General features: G+C 39.8%; 1 protein-coding gene across 5 annotated transcripts in view; it reads left to right on the top strand.

Moving 5' to 3' along the window:
- Nucleotides 1-19014, top strand: part of CRACD (capping protein inhibiting regulator of actin dynamics) — a 130209-nt gene that overhangs the window by 107835 nt on the left and 3360 nt on the right. For all 5 annotated transcript variants that reach the window (XM_066548414.1, XM_066548410.1, XM_066548411.1 and 2 more), the window contains 6 exons: nt 5385-5549; nt 8040-8108; nt 9395-9577; nt 10956-14349; nt 15342-15532; nt 16570-16735. In XM_066548414.1, coding sequence (XP_066404511.1) covers nt 5385-5549; nt 8040-8108; nt 9395-9577; nt 10956-14349; nt 15342-15532; nt 16570-16735 — 4168 coding nt within the window. The remainder of the gene's footprint in view (nt 1-5384; nt 5550-8039; nt 8109-9394; nt 9578-10955; nt 14350-15341; nt 15533-16569; nt 16736-19014) is intronic.

The following is a 19014-nucleotide window of genomic DNA, read 5'->3' as shown; positions in this document are numbered from 1 at the left end:
CTCTTGTTCCTATGATCATAGTAATCCCTGAAAATGAGCTTCCTTTCCAAGGAAGGAAAATTTTCCTTCCTTGCATCTGCTTTGCTTTAGGAGAGACTGATGTGACAAATGCCACAGATGCTTCTTCAAGCCTCTCCACAAAATCTTCTCTTTACACATGAGTATGTGTAAGTGACCCATCACCACTGCACACCAAAATCTTCATTCACGTCTGGATTTGTTGCAAATACACATCTCTAGAGGTCTGTTTACAGTTTTCTCTTTCACATTCTACTATTTTGGACTCTCCCAAAAAGTTTCTACAAGTGTAATGCCCCTAACCACATGCTGCTCCAGTAATGGAGAGTGGAATAATTTCCTCCCTGCATCTTGTATCCAAAACATCTGTGCTAATACTTGTTATTTTCCTAATTTTCTATAGGTTTCCATGTTAATTTTATACCTGGATTATTTTCTAAAGCTATACCAATATAAATTTTCACATGATGCTTTCCAGTTTATTTTCTCCTTGATTTAAAAAAAGCTTATGTGGTGTATTTAATTTGTCTAGATATGCTGCAGATGTTCCAGTTTGGATTAAGAAGTAGACTCACTTCCATATTTCAGCATGAATTAGATGAATTCTCTTCTGAGCCTAGAAAGGAAATTATAAGAGAGAATATGATAGAGATGCCTGAAATTATGAGTGGAATTGATAAAATGAATAGAGAACAATTATTCAGTCTTTCACAGCATGAGAACACATGAGCAACAGTTGAAACAGTAATGCTTCCAAATCAAAACAAATATTTCTTTAAGCAAAGTTGGACTGTATAAAAATTACTCAGATGCCACAAATCATTGGAGCATTTACAAATATGGGCTCAGTATAGGCTCATCCTGTTTTATGTATTCCCAAGGCATTTGATTTTTGGGTCATTCTGAGAGACTGTACAGGACCAAGTGGAATTTCAACAGTGTACCTCTTTTTAGGACAAGTGTTAATTAAGTCATTATTTTCCATTTACATATAACTAGAAAACTTAATTTCAATTAAGTTTCGTTATATTTAGGCATTGCAAGCAGATATGAAGAGTAGATCTTTGAGTTGAAGGGGAATTGTGACCAGCATTTCTTGTAAGCCTTGTTTGAATGGAATCAGCTGGAATAGTACACTCTGTTTTAATGGTTTTTAACTGAAGGGAGCAAGCAGCTCAGTGGATCTAGTTTTGGATTCAGTCCAGACATGAAGCCCTAAGAGTGATGTAGTTTCAGGGGCCTGAATCCAACAGACATGCAAGTAGGCATGTACACAGAAGAGGAGCCAAATGGGAGTGAGAGAGGAGATGTACAGCCTGATCTGGGCTCTTTGCCAATTAATATGGAAAACTTGTTCTGTGGCATTTCCTATGCAAATGCAAAGAGTGCTTTGAAAGTCTGGGCTTTTTTTTTTTTATTAGCTGCAGGTGCCAGACAACGCAGAACAATTTTACTTAGGAGCTTTATTCCTTAAGTTATTAATGGGAAGCTGGTGTCAGCTAAGTAGTATCACATTTTAGCAAATTATTTTGCATGAAATAGAAGTGAGCTTGTGTCATGGTCCAGTTACCAAGAAAGATTTTAAAAATTGGATTAATATAAACTTAAAATTATTTTTCTAAATTCCTAGTATTTATTTGTCTGTATTGGATGTGCAGACCTGTGCAGACCTTACTATCACACTGAAAGCCACCCGGGTTGTGTGTGAATAGAAAAGCTACCAAGAATCTTACAGAAATTTCATGAATCTTCCAGGAAAAAAAAAAAAAAGTGGATGAGGATGAGGTAAACTTGGCTTGGATCTCGTCCTAAAGCTCCCCTGTGTGTGGTGTCTCCAGCCCCTGCTCCATGGTGTAGGTAGTGTGTGGTATCTGAGCTGTTTTGGGGCTGAGAAGGGTTTGTAAGTCCTGTGGAAATGTTTGTCCCCTGGCTGCAAACTGAGGGACCAGGAATGCCCACTGGAGTTGATAAGGCTGGAAGTGGGAGGTGCAGGCACAGAAAGTTCATCTGTTTGCTTCTGCTCCCGTTGACAAATTTCAGAGCAAGATGGTAGTTTCTGGCTGCTAAATTACAAGTCTTCTTGAACAAACCAAGAGAGACCAAGGTCCTTTGGCTGAGCCCAGTATGCATCTGTGGAGATTTTCAAAAGGCTGTTTAGCCATGACTATGCAATGGCAGAAGAACAAAATGCAATGCCTGCAACTTCTACTGACTGGTATTGCAAATAATCCTCCTTAGGCAACAATCATCCACAAACTGTCAGCACAGGGAATTCTTAACTACAGAGGATTTATAATTATGTGTTCAGAAATATCTGTCTAACTGAAACTTTCGAGAAATTTAAAGCAGATGCTCCTTTTCAGGGATTATGGCCTCTTCTTAAAGGTCTTCCATCTAAAAGTGGTGTATCTCCATCTCTGGGTGAGACTATTTGAGTGTTCTCCCAAGTAAAATTTGTGGGTTTTATTTTCTTTTATGGATGATACATTTTTAGAATTTTTATGATTGACCAGGTAGAAAATGCATTAGTGTGGAATTGTTCTGAGAGGGTAATCGCATTGCATTATATTATAAGCACATTCTAAAAAAGACCAAGAAGCAGGTTTAACATTACTCTCTAAAAACAATAAGAATAAATTGCTCAGTAGTTGCAATGAGCTATTTGAGATTTTGACATTTGCTCATTTGGTATTTAGTGTCAGCTTTAGAGATTAGAATGCACCAAAAGAAACTGGCCAGTGGAGAACTAATAGTGAAGCATTTTGTTTTTTAAGATAAATCAAGATAAAAAATGCCAATAAATAAATAATACAGAGAACCACCTTCTGTGTTGGAAGGGTGAGGGTTACTAGAGTTTATTCCTCAATCTTCAAACTAATTTATGCCAGTCTGAGCAAACAAACATTTAAAGCTTTGAAACAATTAAAAAAAAACCAAAACAAAACAAAACAAAAAAACAGTCATGACTGTGTACAGTCCTTTAATATTGAGGATAGTATATTTCTCGGAAATATCAGGAAAATAACATTTTAAACTTTTATATATACAGAAAAACATGCTGTTACTGCAGAGCGCTTAAGCACCCTTGATGGCAATTAAAAAGGCCATTCTTTTTCAAGCAAAGACCTTTCTCCATAACAGCCCCACCACCAAACTCCCACCAAGCACTGCACACACACTTACATCAAGAACTTGTCAGAAGATCAGAAGGGTAACACACCATCCCTTCATCCAAAACACACTGCAAGCAATGTTAATGTGTGCATGTTCCCACCATGAACAGATGCACAGATCCTTATTTTCCTAGTGATTGCTCAGCAATGCTGATAGTTCCAGTTTTCTGCCCAGGAGAATTATTTGTCTTGGTATGTGACTTTAGGAAGAAGAAAAGAGCAATCTCAACTTAGAAAAAACATTATCAAATTAAGACTTTTTTTCTGAAATAATTTTATCCTGATTCTAATATTTAGAAGGCCTGCAGGAATAGAGCAGAATTAAAGGCCCCACATGATCTTATACAGTTCCTTTTGCCCCTTCCGGCTCCCATGTATACAAAGGAAGCATGTGAGATTTCAAGTCAGAGAGCTCCACTGCTAACACAAAAGCCTGCAAGGACTTGGTGAAACCCTTGCCTTTAGACTATGCCAATAATCCAGGTGGGAATGAAAGTTTGCCCTTCAGTACTACCCACTATGTGCCAAAATGCTTTACGATTCAAATTACACTACTTTCTGCCAAAATTCAAATGGGCATAAATTACTGTCTCAGTGAGGAAACTGAGAAAAGCTATTCTAGTTTAATAACCTAACTATGAGGAGTTTCTGCATGTAATTTTTGTTTTAATGGTTCAGTACAGAAAACTGTTAATGTTTTTGGGATAGTATGGATAAACTTGGTATAAGAGTCTAGCCCACTGGGAACTATGGCAAGAAAGACTAATCTGACCTGAATTCCTTTAGAGGATATCTTTCCTTAACAACTCCTCATGTGTGTGTTGTATTACTGATTCTATGCTATAGGGGAAAAAAAAAAATCTTTGTTTTACCTACTATCTACTCCAATCTTCCACAGCTCTCAGCAGCAAACTTCTCTTAGGGTACTGTGTAAGTACCTGACATTTCCACTGAATAGAAGCTGCACAGTTGAATTACTTGTTCATAGTATCACAGGACAAAAATGGGACATCCCCTTTGGAGAATTTTCTGTCCTTGAAAAACAGCAAAGCAGGAAAATAACTCCACGGTCCCTTCCTTCCTAATTGAGAATGATCATCTCAAATATTTCAGGAAAAGAGTGTATTCATAAATGTTCCTTGTTCCATTTGCTCTTTCTAGAGAATTTCTTCTCTCTTTTGCAAAAAGTTCATATTCAAAGTCTGTATGGTACATGTCTGTGCAGTAGCCAGGGCTGCAATTTCTTTAACTCACCCTGCCTAGAGGACACTTAGTACACGCTTCTTATTTTATTAATCTTATGCTTGATGTAATTCAAGAGTACTTCCTTATAACCTTTGACAGAGTATTGCTTCAACATGGAAAATAAATGGTGGGAAAGCTTTTTTATCCATCCATCCATCCATCCATCCATCCATCCATCCATCCATCCATCCATCCATCCATCCATCCATCCATCCATCCATCCATCTCTTGCATGTCCCCTGCCTAAACTTCTTTGTGCAACAGCAGTGAGTGGCAGCGCTCATGAGCATGAGCAGACATGAGTTTGTATATTCTTCCCATGAGATCAAGCATTTAAAAGAGCTGGGTTTCCCCTGCTTTGAGAATTTTCCTCTCTAAGGGAGGTTTGTGCCAAACCCTTAACATTTAAAAAGCATGATTAAACATTAAAATAAGGATACCTTTTAGAAATGCAAATGCATGAGATGCAGGGTTTGGGGGCTAGAAATAAAAAGGTTGCATTTTGGGGTAGTTTAGTTTCTCAGTGTACACTTTTCTCACAAGCTGAAGCTTCACAACAATAAGGCTTCGTAATTAGCTTTTATAAACAAAGTTTTACCCTAGAACATAGATTTTAAAAAAAAAGATTGAGTGTTTTAAAACTCACAGTAAATTTTCAAAAGTTGGCAACATTGTCAAGAACTTGAATTGATCATCCAAAATCAGAAATCATGTAGTAAATTCCTCACTTTAGTCACCTTGTGGTGAGAAAGAAAAAGAGTGCCCACCATGTTGCAACAATGTGAGCCTCAGGATGTTTCTTTGGTTTTTTTTTGGTCCAGAGTCAGAACTCACCCAGAATATTTCTGTGCAGCTTTCAGGCAGAGAAGGGGCACTTCCTGGACTTGACTTGTTTTGCTTGTAATATAAATACCTATTTTGTTTGTTTTATTTTTCTTGTTTTTTCAGCAACAGTTGGCCAAAAATATTAAATTTGGGCAGCCTCCACAAATGACAATTTCTGCAAGGATGATGGGGGAAGCAAATGCCAGTACAGAAGATGATGCACTGCTCAGCAGCCCCATGGAGACTGAAACCCAGCAGGACACAGTGATCTCAGACTGCAGTAATAAAGTAAGCACTTCACATTGACGTGTCCATGGCACTGGAGCAGTGCTAAAGCAGCAAAGTTCACTGAGGTGTAGCAGATGTTTCCGCTGAGGCGTAGCAGATGTTTCCAGTGAGGCATAGCAGAGCTTAGTGGGCTGTTTTACATGGGAGGGATCTCTCAGCTGGTGCTTCTTGGCCTGGTGGGAAGCATGCTCTTGGCATCCTGAGCCAGGTCACACAGAATTACTGGTTTGAGTGTTTGCTCTGAGCTTCCAGCAGTGCAGACATTACTTCCAGTATTGCTAGAACACAGGAATTTTTTTCTAATACAGAAAACATTTTAAAATATGGACTTCCCAACAAGGATAGTTGTTCACAGCATCAAATACCAAAAAAGAAAGTCATTTCAAAATGAGAGGTGTGTGAAGCTTCAGCCTGTAAAATCCTAGGTCTTAGAGTAAGTACACATAATTTCTCAAGGATGGGAACCAAAGGTGAAGAAGGGGGAGAAGCATTTTGAATGCTTCCTAAAATAAAACCAGTATAATTCAAATAATTATTCAAATTATTCATGGAGGTTTTGATGCTGTGGGCATTTAGGTGTCCAGAAGGGTCTTTTTCAGACACTGAAGAAACATGGCGAGTGAGAAAGGGTCTCTGGAAAGCCTCTAAGGCAAGACTGGTTGAGTGTGTTGCTGTAATGGGAGAAAGGAGTACAGTGACAACCTTCCATGCCTGGAGGCTGGTTTTGTGCCTGGGAACCCTTGGGGAAGGCATCCAGCACCCAGTACGTACACATGGCCTTTAGGGTCCTGGGGCACCAGGGCACGAGCCTGCGCTCATGTTCAGTCACACTCATGCTGGCTGTGTGAAAGGCCAAGGCAGCAACCTGTGCAACCCATGCCTGTGTTCAGCCAAACACACTGAAGAGACATTTATGGCTGAGCTGGCCCAAATTCTTCATCAGTCTTTAAGGGACAACATAGCTCCTCTGTGACCACTTCTTTCATGGTTGTGGCTCAATCTGCCAGGGAGTCAGTCATTTGGGTAGGACCTGCACACTCACACATCTCCCTTGGCGATCTGGATAGATAAAAATTAAACCAAATTAAAGTATATTTTTTTTGCCTAACAAGTACTCCTTCTGGTGTGATCTGGTAAGGTCAATCAAGAGCATCCCGTGTGCCTCAGAGCACAAAGTGTGTAGTGGGACTGTGGACAGGGTTTGGCTATGCACTGTTAATGTGGGAGAGTCTGTGTTTGGGATAAACACAGATTCTCTGCAGACAGCCTTCTTCCTGGGTCCTGCAGGAGACCCTAGTGCACCTGGTGACTTCCAGCTCAAAGGATATAATAATTCAAGCACTAAAACCTGCTAGAGTGTTTTTGTGTAACACAGAGGGAGAAATTCAGTTCTTACCAGCTACTCTTTAAAATATTAAGTTTTGAAAACAAAATTAACATCCCTTTGCACAATTCTTTCTCCAAATACTGAAGGAGCATCTGTCCCTGCTCAGAGGCAGTTTGTAGACACAAACAAAACAATTTTCCATGGATAGTGTCAGCCAGAGCATTCAGTACTTTCCTTTTGTTTCTGCACACTACTAATTACCTGTGTTATCAGAGAATTCTGGTGCATGGCAGCTTCCCTGCTTTCTGCTCTTGTCTCATCTGCTGGCCTTGTAACTCCTTGGCATGTGTATCTGCATAGGTCTTGGGGGATGGGGTGGCTTCTGTCAAGAATTGGTGACCAGGACCACGTAGATCTGCTCTACTTTGCACAGGTTTCCTGTGGTGCTCTGTGACTTGTGATTTTCCCAACTGAGTAACGTGGATTGGTGGCAAGAGTTCTGGGTTTAATTTAATCTATAGTTGTGAAGCTGAGCTTTTAGCCTTGACATTAACAATCACGTTGTGTAATGGGATCCCAACACACATTAGGTTGTGAAGTAATACTGTGATAGAATGATTAAAACCAATATTTCTGGCTGTGATGAATGCTGCTTCAAGCCTTGAAAATTCCTCACCATGATGGCTTGGAGAGGGACAGTAGCTAAATAGTCCTAGTTCTCCAGGCTTCCATGACTCTGGGGAACTGTTGACTCTCTAAAAAGAGTCATCAAGAACATGGAGTTGAAACTCCTTGCAGCACAGGTAATGCCTGAACAGGCTAGTATCTTTTTTCCTTATATGTAAGTTGGGAGAAAATAAAATCATTAAGACCTGATCAAAATCCTTTAAAACTGTGCTCTTTCTTTTGTTTTGGAAACTGATTATCTTGTTAAGGACGCCTGAGTGTTTTGATTTTTGTAGTGCTGTATAGACAGCAACGATTCAAGGAGCAGTGAAGCCAAGCTCAGAGCATGTAGGAACAAGAATTGCTTATCCATCAGTCCTGAAGGGATAGAAAAGAGGGAAAAATTCTATCCTAACATATATGATTTCACAAGTTCTTTGAATCATAATTAACTGATCTTTTCCATTTTAATACTTGTTTGTGATAATCTTTTCTAGTCCACTGACACTCCAGATTTCTTGAGAAAAATGAATTTTCTTGGAACAGGATATGAAATGGAAGAAAAGGTAAAAAAACTTTCATACTTGGTTTGCACTGAGTTACATTCTAATTTTAGATATTAGAAGCCTGACAGTTTCTGTTTTCACACATTATTTGACTGATCATCCAATATTTTGTGAACACTGTGCACTTTTGGAGCTAGTAATAACTAAGACTGAGAAATCTTAAGAGCTGATTGCAAGAAACAGCAGAACCCAGTCTCTGCCAGTCTTGCAGCATTCCTCTATTTGATGTATTAATCACAGAGTCATAATTTTCATAAGTACTTCTAATACTTTGTTATGCCTGCATGTAATTCAATAAGCATATGCAAAATGTTCCCTCAGCTTTTAAGTAATTGGTTCCCTGATTAGCATATGTTTAACCTCAGAAGATTACAGAGCTGTTTTGAAAACAATGTATGTGATTTCTTTCCTTACAGAAGATGTTTTCTCCCCCTTTTTTTTTCTCTGTCTTTTTTTTCCATTTGTGTTATGCCAAATGCAAGTCTTGGAATGATAGCTTGATGACTTATGGAAGAGACAGATGACAGGCTCATTCTTACATGCCTAGACATACAGTTCCACTATGTATTCACAAAAAGAGTCTCACTGGATCCCTTTGCTTATATTTGCACTTTCTGAACCCAAGTACTTGAAGGGCACGAGAAATAAAGCACCCATCAAAGCCAGTGTTGTCTTACTTTAGTATTTTGCTGTTTGGAGCTGTCTTGGACAATTCCACATGGCTCTGGAGGGAAGTTTTCCACAGGCACTGTGCCAGTCAGAGATCCAATGCTTCAGTCATCTCCCATGCAGAGAGTACAGCTCTGTAGCTGTTCTATTATGAAGCTTAGATAAGTCAATCTGATTTGCTTCTCCTTAAATCAAAATTATTTAAATATGTAGATTTTTTTCCCAGTAAGCAAACTTTAAAATGTCCCAGTGTTTGATGTTGCTTGAAACCCTGCCTGTGCCTTTCCCATTCCCAACAAGTTCAGAGTGAAGTTGAACTGTGAATAAACTTCAATAGAATAGTCTAAGTAATTTTATGTGAAAACTATAAAAATGTGTAGTACTGAAAATGGGAAAATATTAGAACTGCAGCTTTCATGTCCAAAGTTTGTAATTTGTATAATGGAAAGCAAGGGTGTCTAATTTTTTCTGCTAATAATTCCTTTGAATTCAAACCAGCAAAGATGCGTGTGTGTGTGTGTGTGTGTGTGTGTGTGTGTAATTTATTTATTTATATATTTATTTATTTAATGGACAAATAGCTTAATAATGGTTTCTTATGTTTGTGATACAAACAGCTCACTCCAATGAAGTCAGCTCGGCCAAAGAGACAGTTTTCCTGTTCTGGCACAATTGAAACAATCAATTTGGATTCAGTTCCGCAGGCTCTTGCTCGTCTAGACAACAGTGCAGCTAAGCACAAACTGTCAGTGAAGCCAAAAAAGCAGAGGATGTCAAGACAGCACAAGAGATTGACAAAGGTATTAAATGACCGGCCAAACAGTGAGAGGAGGGAGATTACTTTTGAAACTGGGTACAAAATAACCATAAATGAGTGTACCAGGATCTATAGGCAGAGGACTTAGGATCTGATTAACACTGTTATTTACCTGAAACCTTAGCTAGAGAGAAGATGCAAAGAACTTTTCATATTGCCTATTGAGACAACTACAAATTAATCCTGAAGTTCTTCCACTAGGATTTTACATTATGAGAGTTTTCTGATTCTAGTTTTTCTAGTAAAAACTTTAGGTTGTAAAGGTCTGAAGATATGTGTTGCTGTTAATGCTGCTCTGATATACGCAATCAGATAGTGCAAAATTTGGTTGGGAAAAAAATCAGATTCTCTCAATTGGGCATGGACTCCGACAGGGGTAATAGCTTTGCCTTATAAGAAGGAATAAGACTTAATCAATGTAGCTCTTGCAACAGCTATAGAAAGAAATATAAAGTTGTAGCTTTGTACACTTGCTGCACATCTGTTTTGATTTTTATCCTAACATCTTATTCGTTCTTGTAAATGGGACAAGAGTACTCAACTACACAGGGCTCAGGAGAGGCCGCTTCCCTTTCTTCTGCACCACTATACTTGCTTTTATCACTTTTGTAATGAAGAAATTAAATTTAAACCTCTTGTTTATACAATGGTTAACTGGAGCCAAACAATGGCTCAACAAATGATAGCTAAACAGGACATTAGCTGAGCTGTTTTCCTAAAGGGAAGCTCTCTTCAGGTACAGAACAGAGCAGTATTCCTGGGAAGCTCTGGCTGTGCCATCCATATATGTTCCCACGGTTCCTAGAATAGCACTGGAGTCTCAGCACAGCTAATGAGGAAGATATCCTGGCTCAGGATTTGTGAAAAGAAAGCAAATTGTGTTTCCTCGAGGAGTGTTCTTTCCTGGCTAGCTTTGCAGAGCTTTTCTCTGCAGGCAACAGCTCTGTCTCTGCAAGTATCAAATTTGAAATGAAAGAACTGGCAAAACAATGCCCCTAAGCAGGCATTAATTATTTCAGGCTTAAAGGTTGGAGTTGGGCATATGAAACTCATGCTCTGTTCCTTGGGCTTCTGCAAATTTAAAATGGCAGGTCTCAATGTACACCAAATGGTGGTTCAATATTTGATGTTAGACTGCAGTCACTCTTGGGATATTTTCTTTCTTTTAAAGGCTATCATTGGAATAGGGGAGAGACATGGGATCAATGACGATGTAATCCATAACTTGGGGTGGGATATGTTGGCTCATCTAAATCACTGTTTAAATTGGTTTTTTTTGCATTTGCAACTCTTGGTTCACTGTGAAGAGTAACAAGCCTACAGGCAATGTTCAGTAACTCCAAACTTGTCTCCAATTTTAGGGATCACAAAGTTTAACAATAACAGAATTTGAGCCAGAGGACCTAGAAACTCAGCTGTATGAGGACATATACCCAGGTTATAATGGACGCTTCACAGCAGACAAGCTATTCCAGGACAGAGATGAGCAGAAGCAGCTTCAGCTGGCAGAGGAAAAAAGAATTGAAGATCACTGGGGTATCCTTGAAGCTGAAAGGATAAGACAGATTGTAGAAATGGAAGAACAAAGAGAAATGGAAGAAAAAAGGTGCCAAGAACTTGAGGAGATGCAAAAAGAACAGGAAAAAAGACGCTGTGAAGAAGAGAGGAGGCAATACCTCCTTGAAGAAGAGACATTGAAAATAGAAGAGCAAACATGCCATAAAGACGAAAGAAGGCTGATGAAGGCTGAAGAAAGGCAAGAGCTGGAGGAGCAGATGCCGAAGGAGTTGGAGGAACAACAAAGACAAAACCTTGAGGAGAAGAGGCACTGGGAAGTGGAGGAGCAACAGAGACAAGAGTTGGAGGAGCAGAAGCTCAAGGAACAGGAGGAACAGAGACGAGAGCTGGAGGTGCAGAAGCTCAAGGAACAGGAGGAACAACAGAGACGAGAGCTGGAGGTGCAGAAGCTCAGGGAACAGGAGGAAAAACAGAGACAAGAGCTGGAGGAGCAGAAGCTCAAGGAACAGCAGGAACAACAGAGACAAGAGTTGGAGGTACAGAAGCTCAAGGAACAGGAGGAACAACAGAGGCAAGAGCTGGAGGTGCAGAAGCTCAAGGAACAGGAGGAACAACAGAGACAAGAGCTGGAAGTACAAAAGCTCAAGGAACAGGAGGAACAACAGAGACAAGAGCTGGAAGTACAAAAGCTCAAGGAACAAGAAGAGCATCAGAGACGAGAGCTGGACAGGCAGCGACACCAGCAAAGGGAGGAACAGCAGAGACTAAAGCAGGAGGAAGAGAAGAACCAGGAACAGAGAGAGCAACAGAGACGAGAGCTGGAGGAGCAGAAGCACCAGGAACAGGAAGAGCAGAGACATCAGGAATTGGAGGAGGAGAAGCATCAGGAATGGGAAGAGCAGAAGCACAAGGATCTGGAGGAGAAACAGAGACAAGAGCTGGAGGAGCAGAAGAGGTTAGCACTGAAAGAATTAAAGCAACATGGGACTGAAAAAGACAGTCAAAAGGAAGAAGAAAGAAACTGGCTGGAGGAACAAACAGAGCTCAAGAAAGAAAATAAGGAAGAAATACAGCAACAAGAACTAGAAGAAAAAGAGCTTGAAGAAGCTGAAATAAAACTAAAGCAGGAGAAAGAGCCTGAGAGCCTCAAACAAGAGAAGAAACATGAGGAACAAAGACAGCATTTGAAGGAGAAAGAAAAGATAGAGAAGGAACAGCCCCAGCAAGCGACAGATAAGAAGAAGAAACGAGAAGAGCAGAGGAAACATAAACTCACAAAACAAATGCACATGGAAAGTTCAGACTGTGTACTACAAGATGAACTGAAGCAGCAAAAGGAACAAAATGGACATGAATGGAACAAGCTGAAAGAGCAGAAGGTAGACACAGAAGGACAAAATCTTCAGCCAAAACAAGAAAAATCCTTGGAACAGCCACAGGAAAAAGATCAGTTGTGTTCTGCTGGAGGGGCTGCTAGGCATCCAGCAGAGGAGAAGCTCCAAGAAGGATCAAGTTTCCAAAAAGTCAAACAGCCAGAAAAGGGGACTAAAACAGCAGAAGAAATACTAGCCCAGAAACTGAAAAAAGAAGTTGAGGCTCAAGAGCAAAAACGCATAGGGGAAGAACTTCGGTGGCAAGAGGTAGATGAAAGACAAATGGCATCCAGACCCTTCACATTTCAAGTGTCTTCTGGAGATAAACAGATCATATTTCAGAAGGTAAATCTGAGTCCTGTTATGCCCATCAAAGGAGCAGGAGTCTCTTCTCCATCTGTCAAAGACTGCAGGGTGCACACTACCAGTAAGGGCTCTCATTCCCTCCCATCATCTGTGTGTGTACCCCACACAGCTATTTTGGTTACTGGAGCACAGCTGTGTGGCACAGCAGTGAACTTGAACCAGATTAAGGACACGGCTTGCAAATCATTACTTGGCTTAACAGAAGAGAGGAAAAATGTGGATATTCCCTCTCCAGAGAAGTCCGAGAGAAAAAAACAGGATCCCAAACCCAGCAGCAGTAAAATGAAACATGCACAAGAGGCATTGAACAACCAGGCTGTACTGGCTGAGTGGGCCTCTATCCGCTCCAGAATCCTAAAGAATGCAGAAAACAACAAATATAATGAGAGAGACCGAGTAACTGCCTGCAGGCACAGTGATGACTGGACACCCCGAGGACGCGGTGCTCCCCATGGCAACTTGAGGAAAACCCTCTCTGCCAATGCAAAGTTCTCAATAACACCAGCATGGCAGAAATTTTCAGATGTTTCAAAAACCAATTCAGATACTGAGAGTGTAAATGTGGCAAAAGGCAATGAAACAGTGGCTGTGGGGAGAACCACTGGCTCATCTGCTGATTTGAAGGAGGATGTGGTTTCCACTTTTAAGGATAACTTAGCTGAAAAGCCTAAAGAGAAAATGGAAACCCATAGGGAAGTAACAGACAACACTGAAGGCTGTAAATTTGCAAAAGATCTTCCATCATTCCTTGTTCCAAGTTTTCCACATTCTATGGGGAAGGAATTACCCCAGCCAGAACTTCCCAATGCTCTGGAAAATCAGCAGAGTATTAGCACAAAAAAAGCAGACAAACCACCACCAAATGGAGAAGAAAATGTTTCTCCTTTTGGAATAAAGTTACGAAGGACAAACTACTCTTTACGTTTTCATTATGATCAACAGGCAGAGCAAAAGAAAAAGAAAAGATACAGTGCAGGAGACAGTTTTGATGGTGTGCCTGACCCACTTACCTCAACAGAAGGAGAGAAAGAATCCTCTGTTTTCACTTCACAAGAAAGTACCTCTCCTGGCACGGGGAGAGCAATCATCCCTGGTAATTTAAAAGAGTCTTCAGTTACTGTGGTGGAGTTTTCAGGACCTGTGGGCACACCAGCCACCGGCCAGAGTGCTCTACCTGCTCATGAGAAACCTGCATGCAAATCCCTGGTCCCACAGAAACCTGCTTTAGCTCCAAAGCCCACCAGCCAGACCCCACCATCATCTCCTCTCTCCAAAATGAACAGATCAAACCTATCTGAAATGCTGGGGCAAAGGGTGGCTAAAGCTGAATCAGAAGGTGGCTGGAGAAAGGAAGACAGAGCAAATGCAGCCCAACCCATACCATCCAATGACTACAAAAATGAAGAGGAAGAAGTCAAAGAAAAGAAGTCATTTTTCCCATCTCTAAGTATTCCATGGAGAGAAAAAAATGACAAAAAGCCTGAGCCATTGAAGAAAGGTATGTATTTCTTAAAGCAAAATTAGCTATTATCTACATTTCCAAAATGAGATACTGGAGGTCCAGAGGAAGACATTTTGTCTTAAGTTATAATTTTTACCTGGCATGTTACTTGTGGAGGACTGTCACTGTGCTTAGGGTTGTCTGAATGAGTGTGAATTCCCATGCCCACAATTTAATTCAGAAGCCCATAAATTCAGTGTGACCACTGCAAACTACATAAGAAAATTAATTTCAAGGAGGTAACAATAGTGTGTGTGTGTGTGTGTGTTTTTCCTTAGCAGAGATGTTACCTCTGCCTCTAGTGAGTCAGGTGATAGACTCTGTGGTCCATGGATAATGGTGTCACCAGAGCAGATGGTGTAATTTTTAAAATCTACATTCTGTTGCTTCTCTTTTTAAGGAAATGTTATCTAGCTTAAAAAATATTAAGATGTAGGTCCCCTTATCATGGGCAAATTCTTTATTTAAGCAATACAGCTGGGCACAGCAATCTGTTTCAGAGGCAGTCATCAGTGATGAAAACAATTAGAGTAGCCATAATGTCTCCTCAGAAGAGATTTGAAAGCCCCTGTGTCCTGAAATGGTATTTTATACAAGAGGGAAAATTACCCTTTCAGAGTAAGGACACTCAAAAAACCAAGGCAGGAATTCAGCATTTCATCGGGAAATCCCAATTTTTTTCATTCTCAAATTTTTCAAACATAGGACACTTCTAAAACAGTATCTCAGTGGAACTGCTGACTTTTTATTTCTTTTTTTCACACACAAAAAGAAGGATAAATTTGGACAGCTGGGTGAGTGTGTCGAATTAGGTCTTATTCCTGAGGCATAAAATCTGTTTCAGGATTTGTGGTGCAGTCTGCAAAGGTCTGTGACTGACATGGCATTCAATGGGCTTAGCTCCAGAATTTTCACAAGGTAGTTGTAGGGGTTTTCTCAAGACAAGAGATGTGCATTACTCAATCAATTCTTGTCATGTTTTCTTTCAGAAAAGCCTGTTCTTCAGAGCAGGCACTCTCTAGATGGCTCTAAATTGTTGGAAAAAGTGGAAACTTCACAACCACTTTGGATTACATTAGCGCTGCAAAAGCAAAAGGGATTTCGTGAGCAGCAAGCTACGAGGGAAGAGAGAAGACAAGCCAGAGAGGCAAAGCAAGCAGAGAAACTGGCTAAAGAAAATGTAAGCAATCTTTAGAAACCTGCCCATTAGAAAATCTGCCCATAATTATAACTGTTATAGTTAACGTTGTTTTGTGGGAATATTTTTTTTATGTTTGGTAAGACTTCATAAAAGCTAAAATGACAGAGAGTAAAAAGTATTCTGAAAGTCTGGAGTTCCCTCTTGCAAAACTGAGACCTCCAGGAGAAAATCCTGTGCAATAGTTTGGCAATTTTAGTGTAAACTCTGAGGGTATCAGGTGGTAGTTAATGACAATCATAAGCAGAACTACTGTGCAGGGGATGCAACAGAAAAATTGTGTGCGATGTGGTTCTTTCAGAGCTTACGGGAGATGTTAACCTTTAATGCTTAGGGAATAACAGCTGGAATATGCAATTATAGGTGAATATTAGTAAGTCTGAATTTATTTTTATTGCAGCATGTACTATTTGGGTAAAATACAGATAAACAAAAGAAATGAACAATCATGATGCATCCAAAGACCTAAAGCAGGCACTGAATTCAATCACTTCTTTCCTGTTCTCCAAATAGCTTTTTACTCTCCATGGCTTTCTATTAGTAAGGGGAGCATTTCTGCTTGCCGTACCAAAGTGAAGCTGCAGAAACAGTGATGTTCTGTATAGGTATCAAAGATGGCAAAAATGCAGAGTGTGTGGATAACTAAATATATTATGCTGTTTGTTATGAGAACCTAATTTCTGATGGATGCATGCATAACCTGAGACATAGACAACTGATGGAAGAAAACAGCAGTGGGTGTGAAGTTGCCCACAGATGTACACTATGTTTCAGTGCTGTATTTAACGGGGAGGGCTGGTTCAAACTCTTCAGTATTTTGCCTGAAATGACAACATGACAAATTAAACTGTGTGGTGGGTTTTTTAGAGTCTTTAATAACTTTTGATTTTAGAAGTATCATTGTTGTGAATCTTTGCCAGAAAGGACAGGTGATGAATGAAAGCATCAAGTGTGTCATCTCTAACTTGTACCCGTTATATGACAGACTCTCATTTAGCAGTTTTCCTTCTCTGTTCTAGGCTGCTGTAAGTAATCAGTCAGATAATAAAAGTAGCAGCAGCAAAACAAGCACACTGCAGAAATCTACAACTCAAGAAGGAGAGAAGAAAATTGAGACTGCTGCGTCAAGACTAGAAAGAAGGGAGCATCTAAAAAAGTCGAACACCCTTCCAACTTCTGTGACAGGTACAGTTGAGAGATTGAGATTCACTCTAGGAATAAGGAACTTCAGAAATGGTATTGCATGTTTTTGAGAAAGTGAATGAGAGGGTTTCGTTTCCCTCATATACTACTGCTAGAATTACAAATGCATTTCATAGAACAACACAACTTATTCCCATCTCATGTGCTGGCCATTATGATAGAAATACATCATTTTAACAGACTTTTACCAGTTCTTGCCATGTTATTAAGGCTGCACTGCTGCAATTCCTTAGAATTGCCCCAGTTCAAGTTAACTAAATTAGGCTGTCTCCCCAAGCCATATTCAACAGTATTTTTGGAACATGACTAATGCACATCAGAGGGATCTGATTTACCGTAAATTGCAACTGCAGTACTGTTTTGCCTTTAGGTTGGGGGATAGCACAGACAGGGAATGATATTTAACTTGTAAAAATATATTTGTGCAGGAAATGAAGCATGCTGTGTTCTCACACCTCCCAGTTTGTCAAGGAGAAATATTCACCCCCCAATATTGAAAATAAGTATTCTCATTTGAAAAATGCAAAGGATAATCAATTCAGGTGAAGGTAGTCTGTTACTTTGCTTCTAGGATTTTTCCCTCCCAGTCAAATATTTGGCATGGTGGCTTGGAACCAGAACCTACTGCTTTATCTGTCAGTTCAGTTAAGCTGAAACTACCCCATATTGAAAAGGCAGGCAAATTAAAATAAATACTTCCCCAAAGGGCATAATAATATTTGGGGTGGCATGAGGTGATTTTTGAAATACAGACTTGCATATATTTCTCAGGTTAACGGTAGTCCTAGGGAAAAGGTCTTGGAGGAGATAGGTGTTGAAGAAACCTTTTTAAAAGTTATGCTAGTAAAAAGCATTTTTGAAAGTAAATACATGTATCAGCTGCATCTATTCAGTAGCACTCTACACCAAGAACGGTGAAATGCAACTATTGAAAGCAATGAGGTGACTCAACTGATTTGTTAAAGGCTAAACCAGTGCTACTCCTGCATTGCAGGCTGTCCCAAACTGAAAAACCCCTACACCTGCCTATATTCAGTTGATTCAGCAGCTGCATCTTCACACTGCAGCTGCACACCAGAGCAGATGTCCCTGAGAACTTCACTTGGAACATCTTGGGTTGGCCAAATGACCTTTAAAGGTTCTTTTCAACCCAAAGCATTCTAAGATCTTACATAAATTGCCCAAAAAGTTCATGCTTTGCAGCATTCCTGTTAAACTCTAAAGGGGCTCTATTGCAGCCCTACCCCAAAGACTCAGCATGGTGTTATTATGTTGTACATGGTCAGTGCTAGCAGAAATCAAATTCCATCATAATAGATGATGCCAAATTAGATCAAAGGCCCAAACCCTAATTATCCAAGGTCATTCTGTCTGCACTGGAGTGACAGTTCAGAAGGAAATTGAGGAAGAATTACCAATCTTGAAATACCTAAAGTGAAAGTACAGAACTCTATTGGCCCTTAAGAAATAGTGACTGGATTTCCCTGTGATTACTGACTATATTGGGAACCAGGCAGCCTTTAGTAACTACACATGTATACAAGTATTTGTGGGTAATAAGACTGATTTGGGCTTCCCACAGTTAGAAGAGCATTTAAGACAGAAGACCAGCCTAGGATATGTTTAAAATGGAAGTCTGCAGAGTCCTCCTCTGAGGACATTAAAAGCACCCAACTTGAAGGTGGTGTATTTCAAAATTGCAGTTGTGTCACATACAACAGGAACTGATAAGAGTATGGGACCTTTAAAATAGTCTAAGTTACCATGGAATTTAAAAAAATTACCTTTTCAAAGTGTCCATCTACAGAAATTGCTGCTCCTACTGTTCATTTACTTGCAGATAAAAGATATATGATTAAAGATGCACTAAAAAGAAAGACAGAACTTTTTTTTGTATCCATGCAATTTTAAAGTTTCTACACAATTTTAAAGCTTTTATACATATTCAAAACCTCAGAATGAAATGCAACTAATAGTAATGGGGAATCTGAACATTTAACAAAAAAAAATTGGCCCTTAAAAAAAAAATGGGGGCGGGGGGGGGGAAATGAGTGAGGAGTTATTTTGTAACTAAGATTTTTAGAGTTACTCCATATGTTTCAGACAGGATTCATTTCTATTCAGGTTGCTTTCAAGGGCATTCACTGTCTCAGAATTTATTTTCCCACTTGACCTCTACAATACTTCCATGGTTCTGCTCTGTGAAGTTGCTTCTTAGAAATTTAATTTGTTTATTAAACACATTTCCTTATGGAAACAGC

The sequence above is a fragment of the Molothrus aeneus genome, chromosome 4 (genome assembly GCF_037042795.1).
Source record: "Molothrus aeneus isolate 106 chromosome 4, BPBGC_Maene_1.0, whole genome shotgun sequence".
NCBI lineage: Eukaryota > Metazoa > Chordata > Aves > Passeriformes > Icteridae > Molothrus > Molothrus aeneus.
The sequence above is the reverse complement of the archived record's forward strand: the minus strand, read 5'-3'. Positions and strand labels throughout refer to the sequence as shown.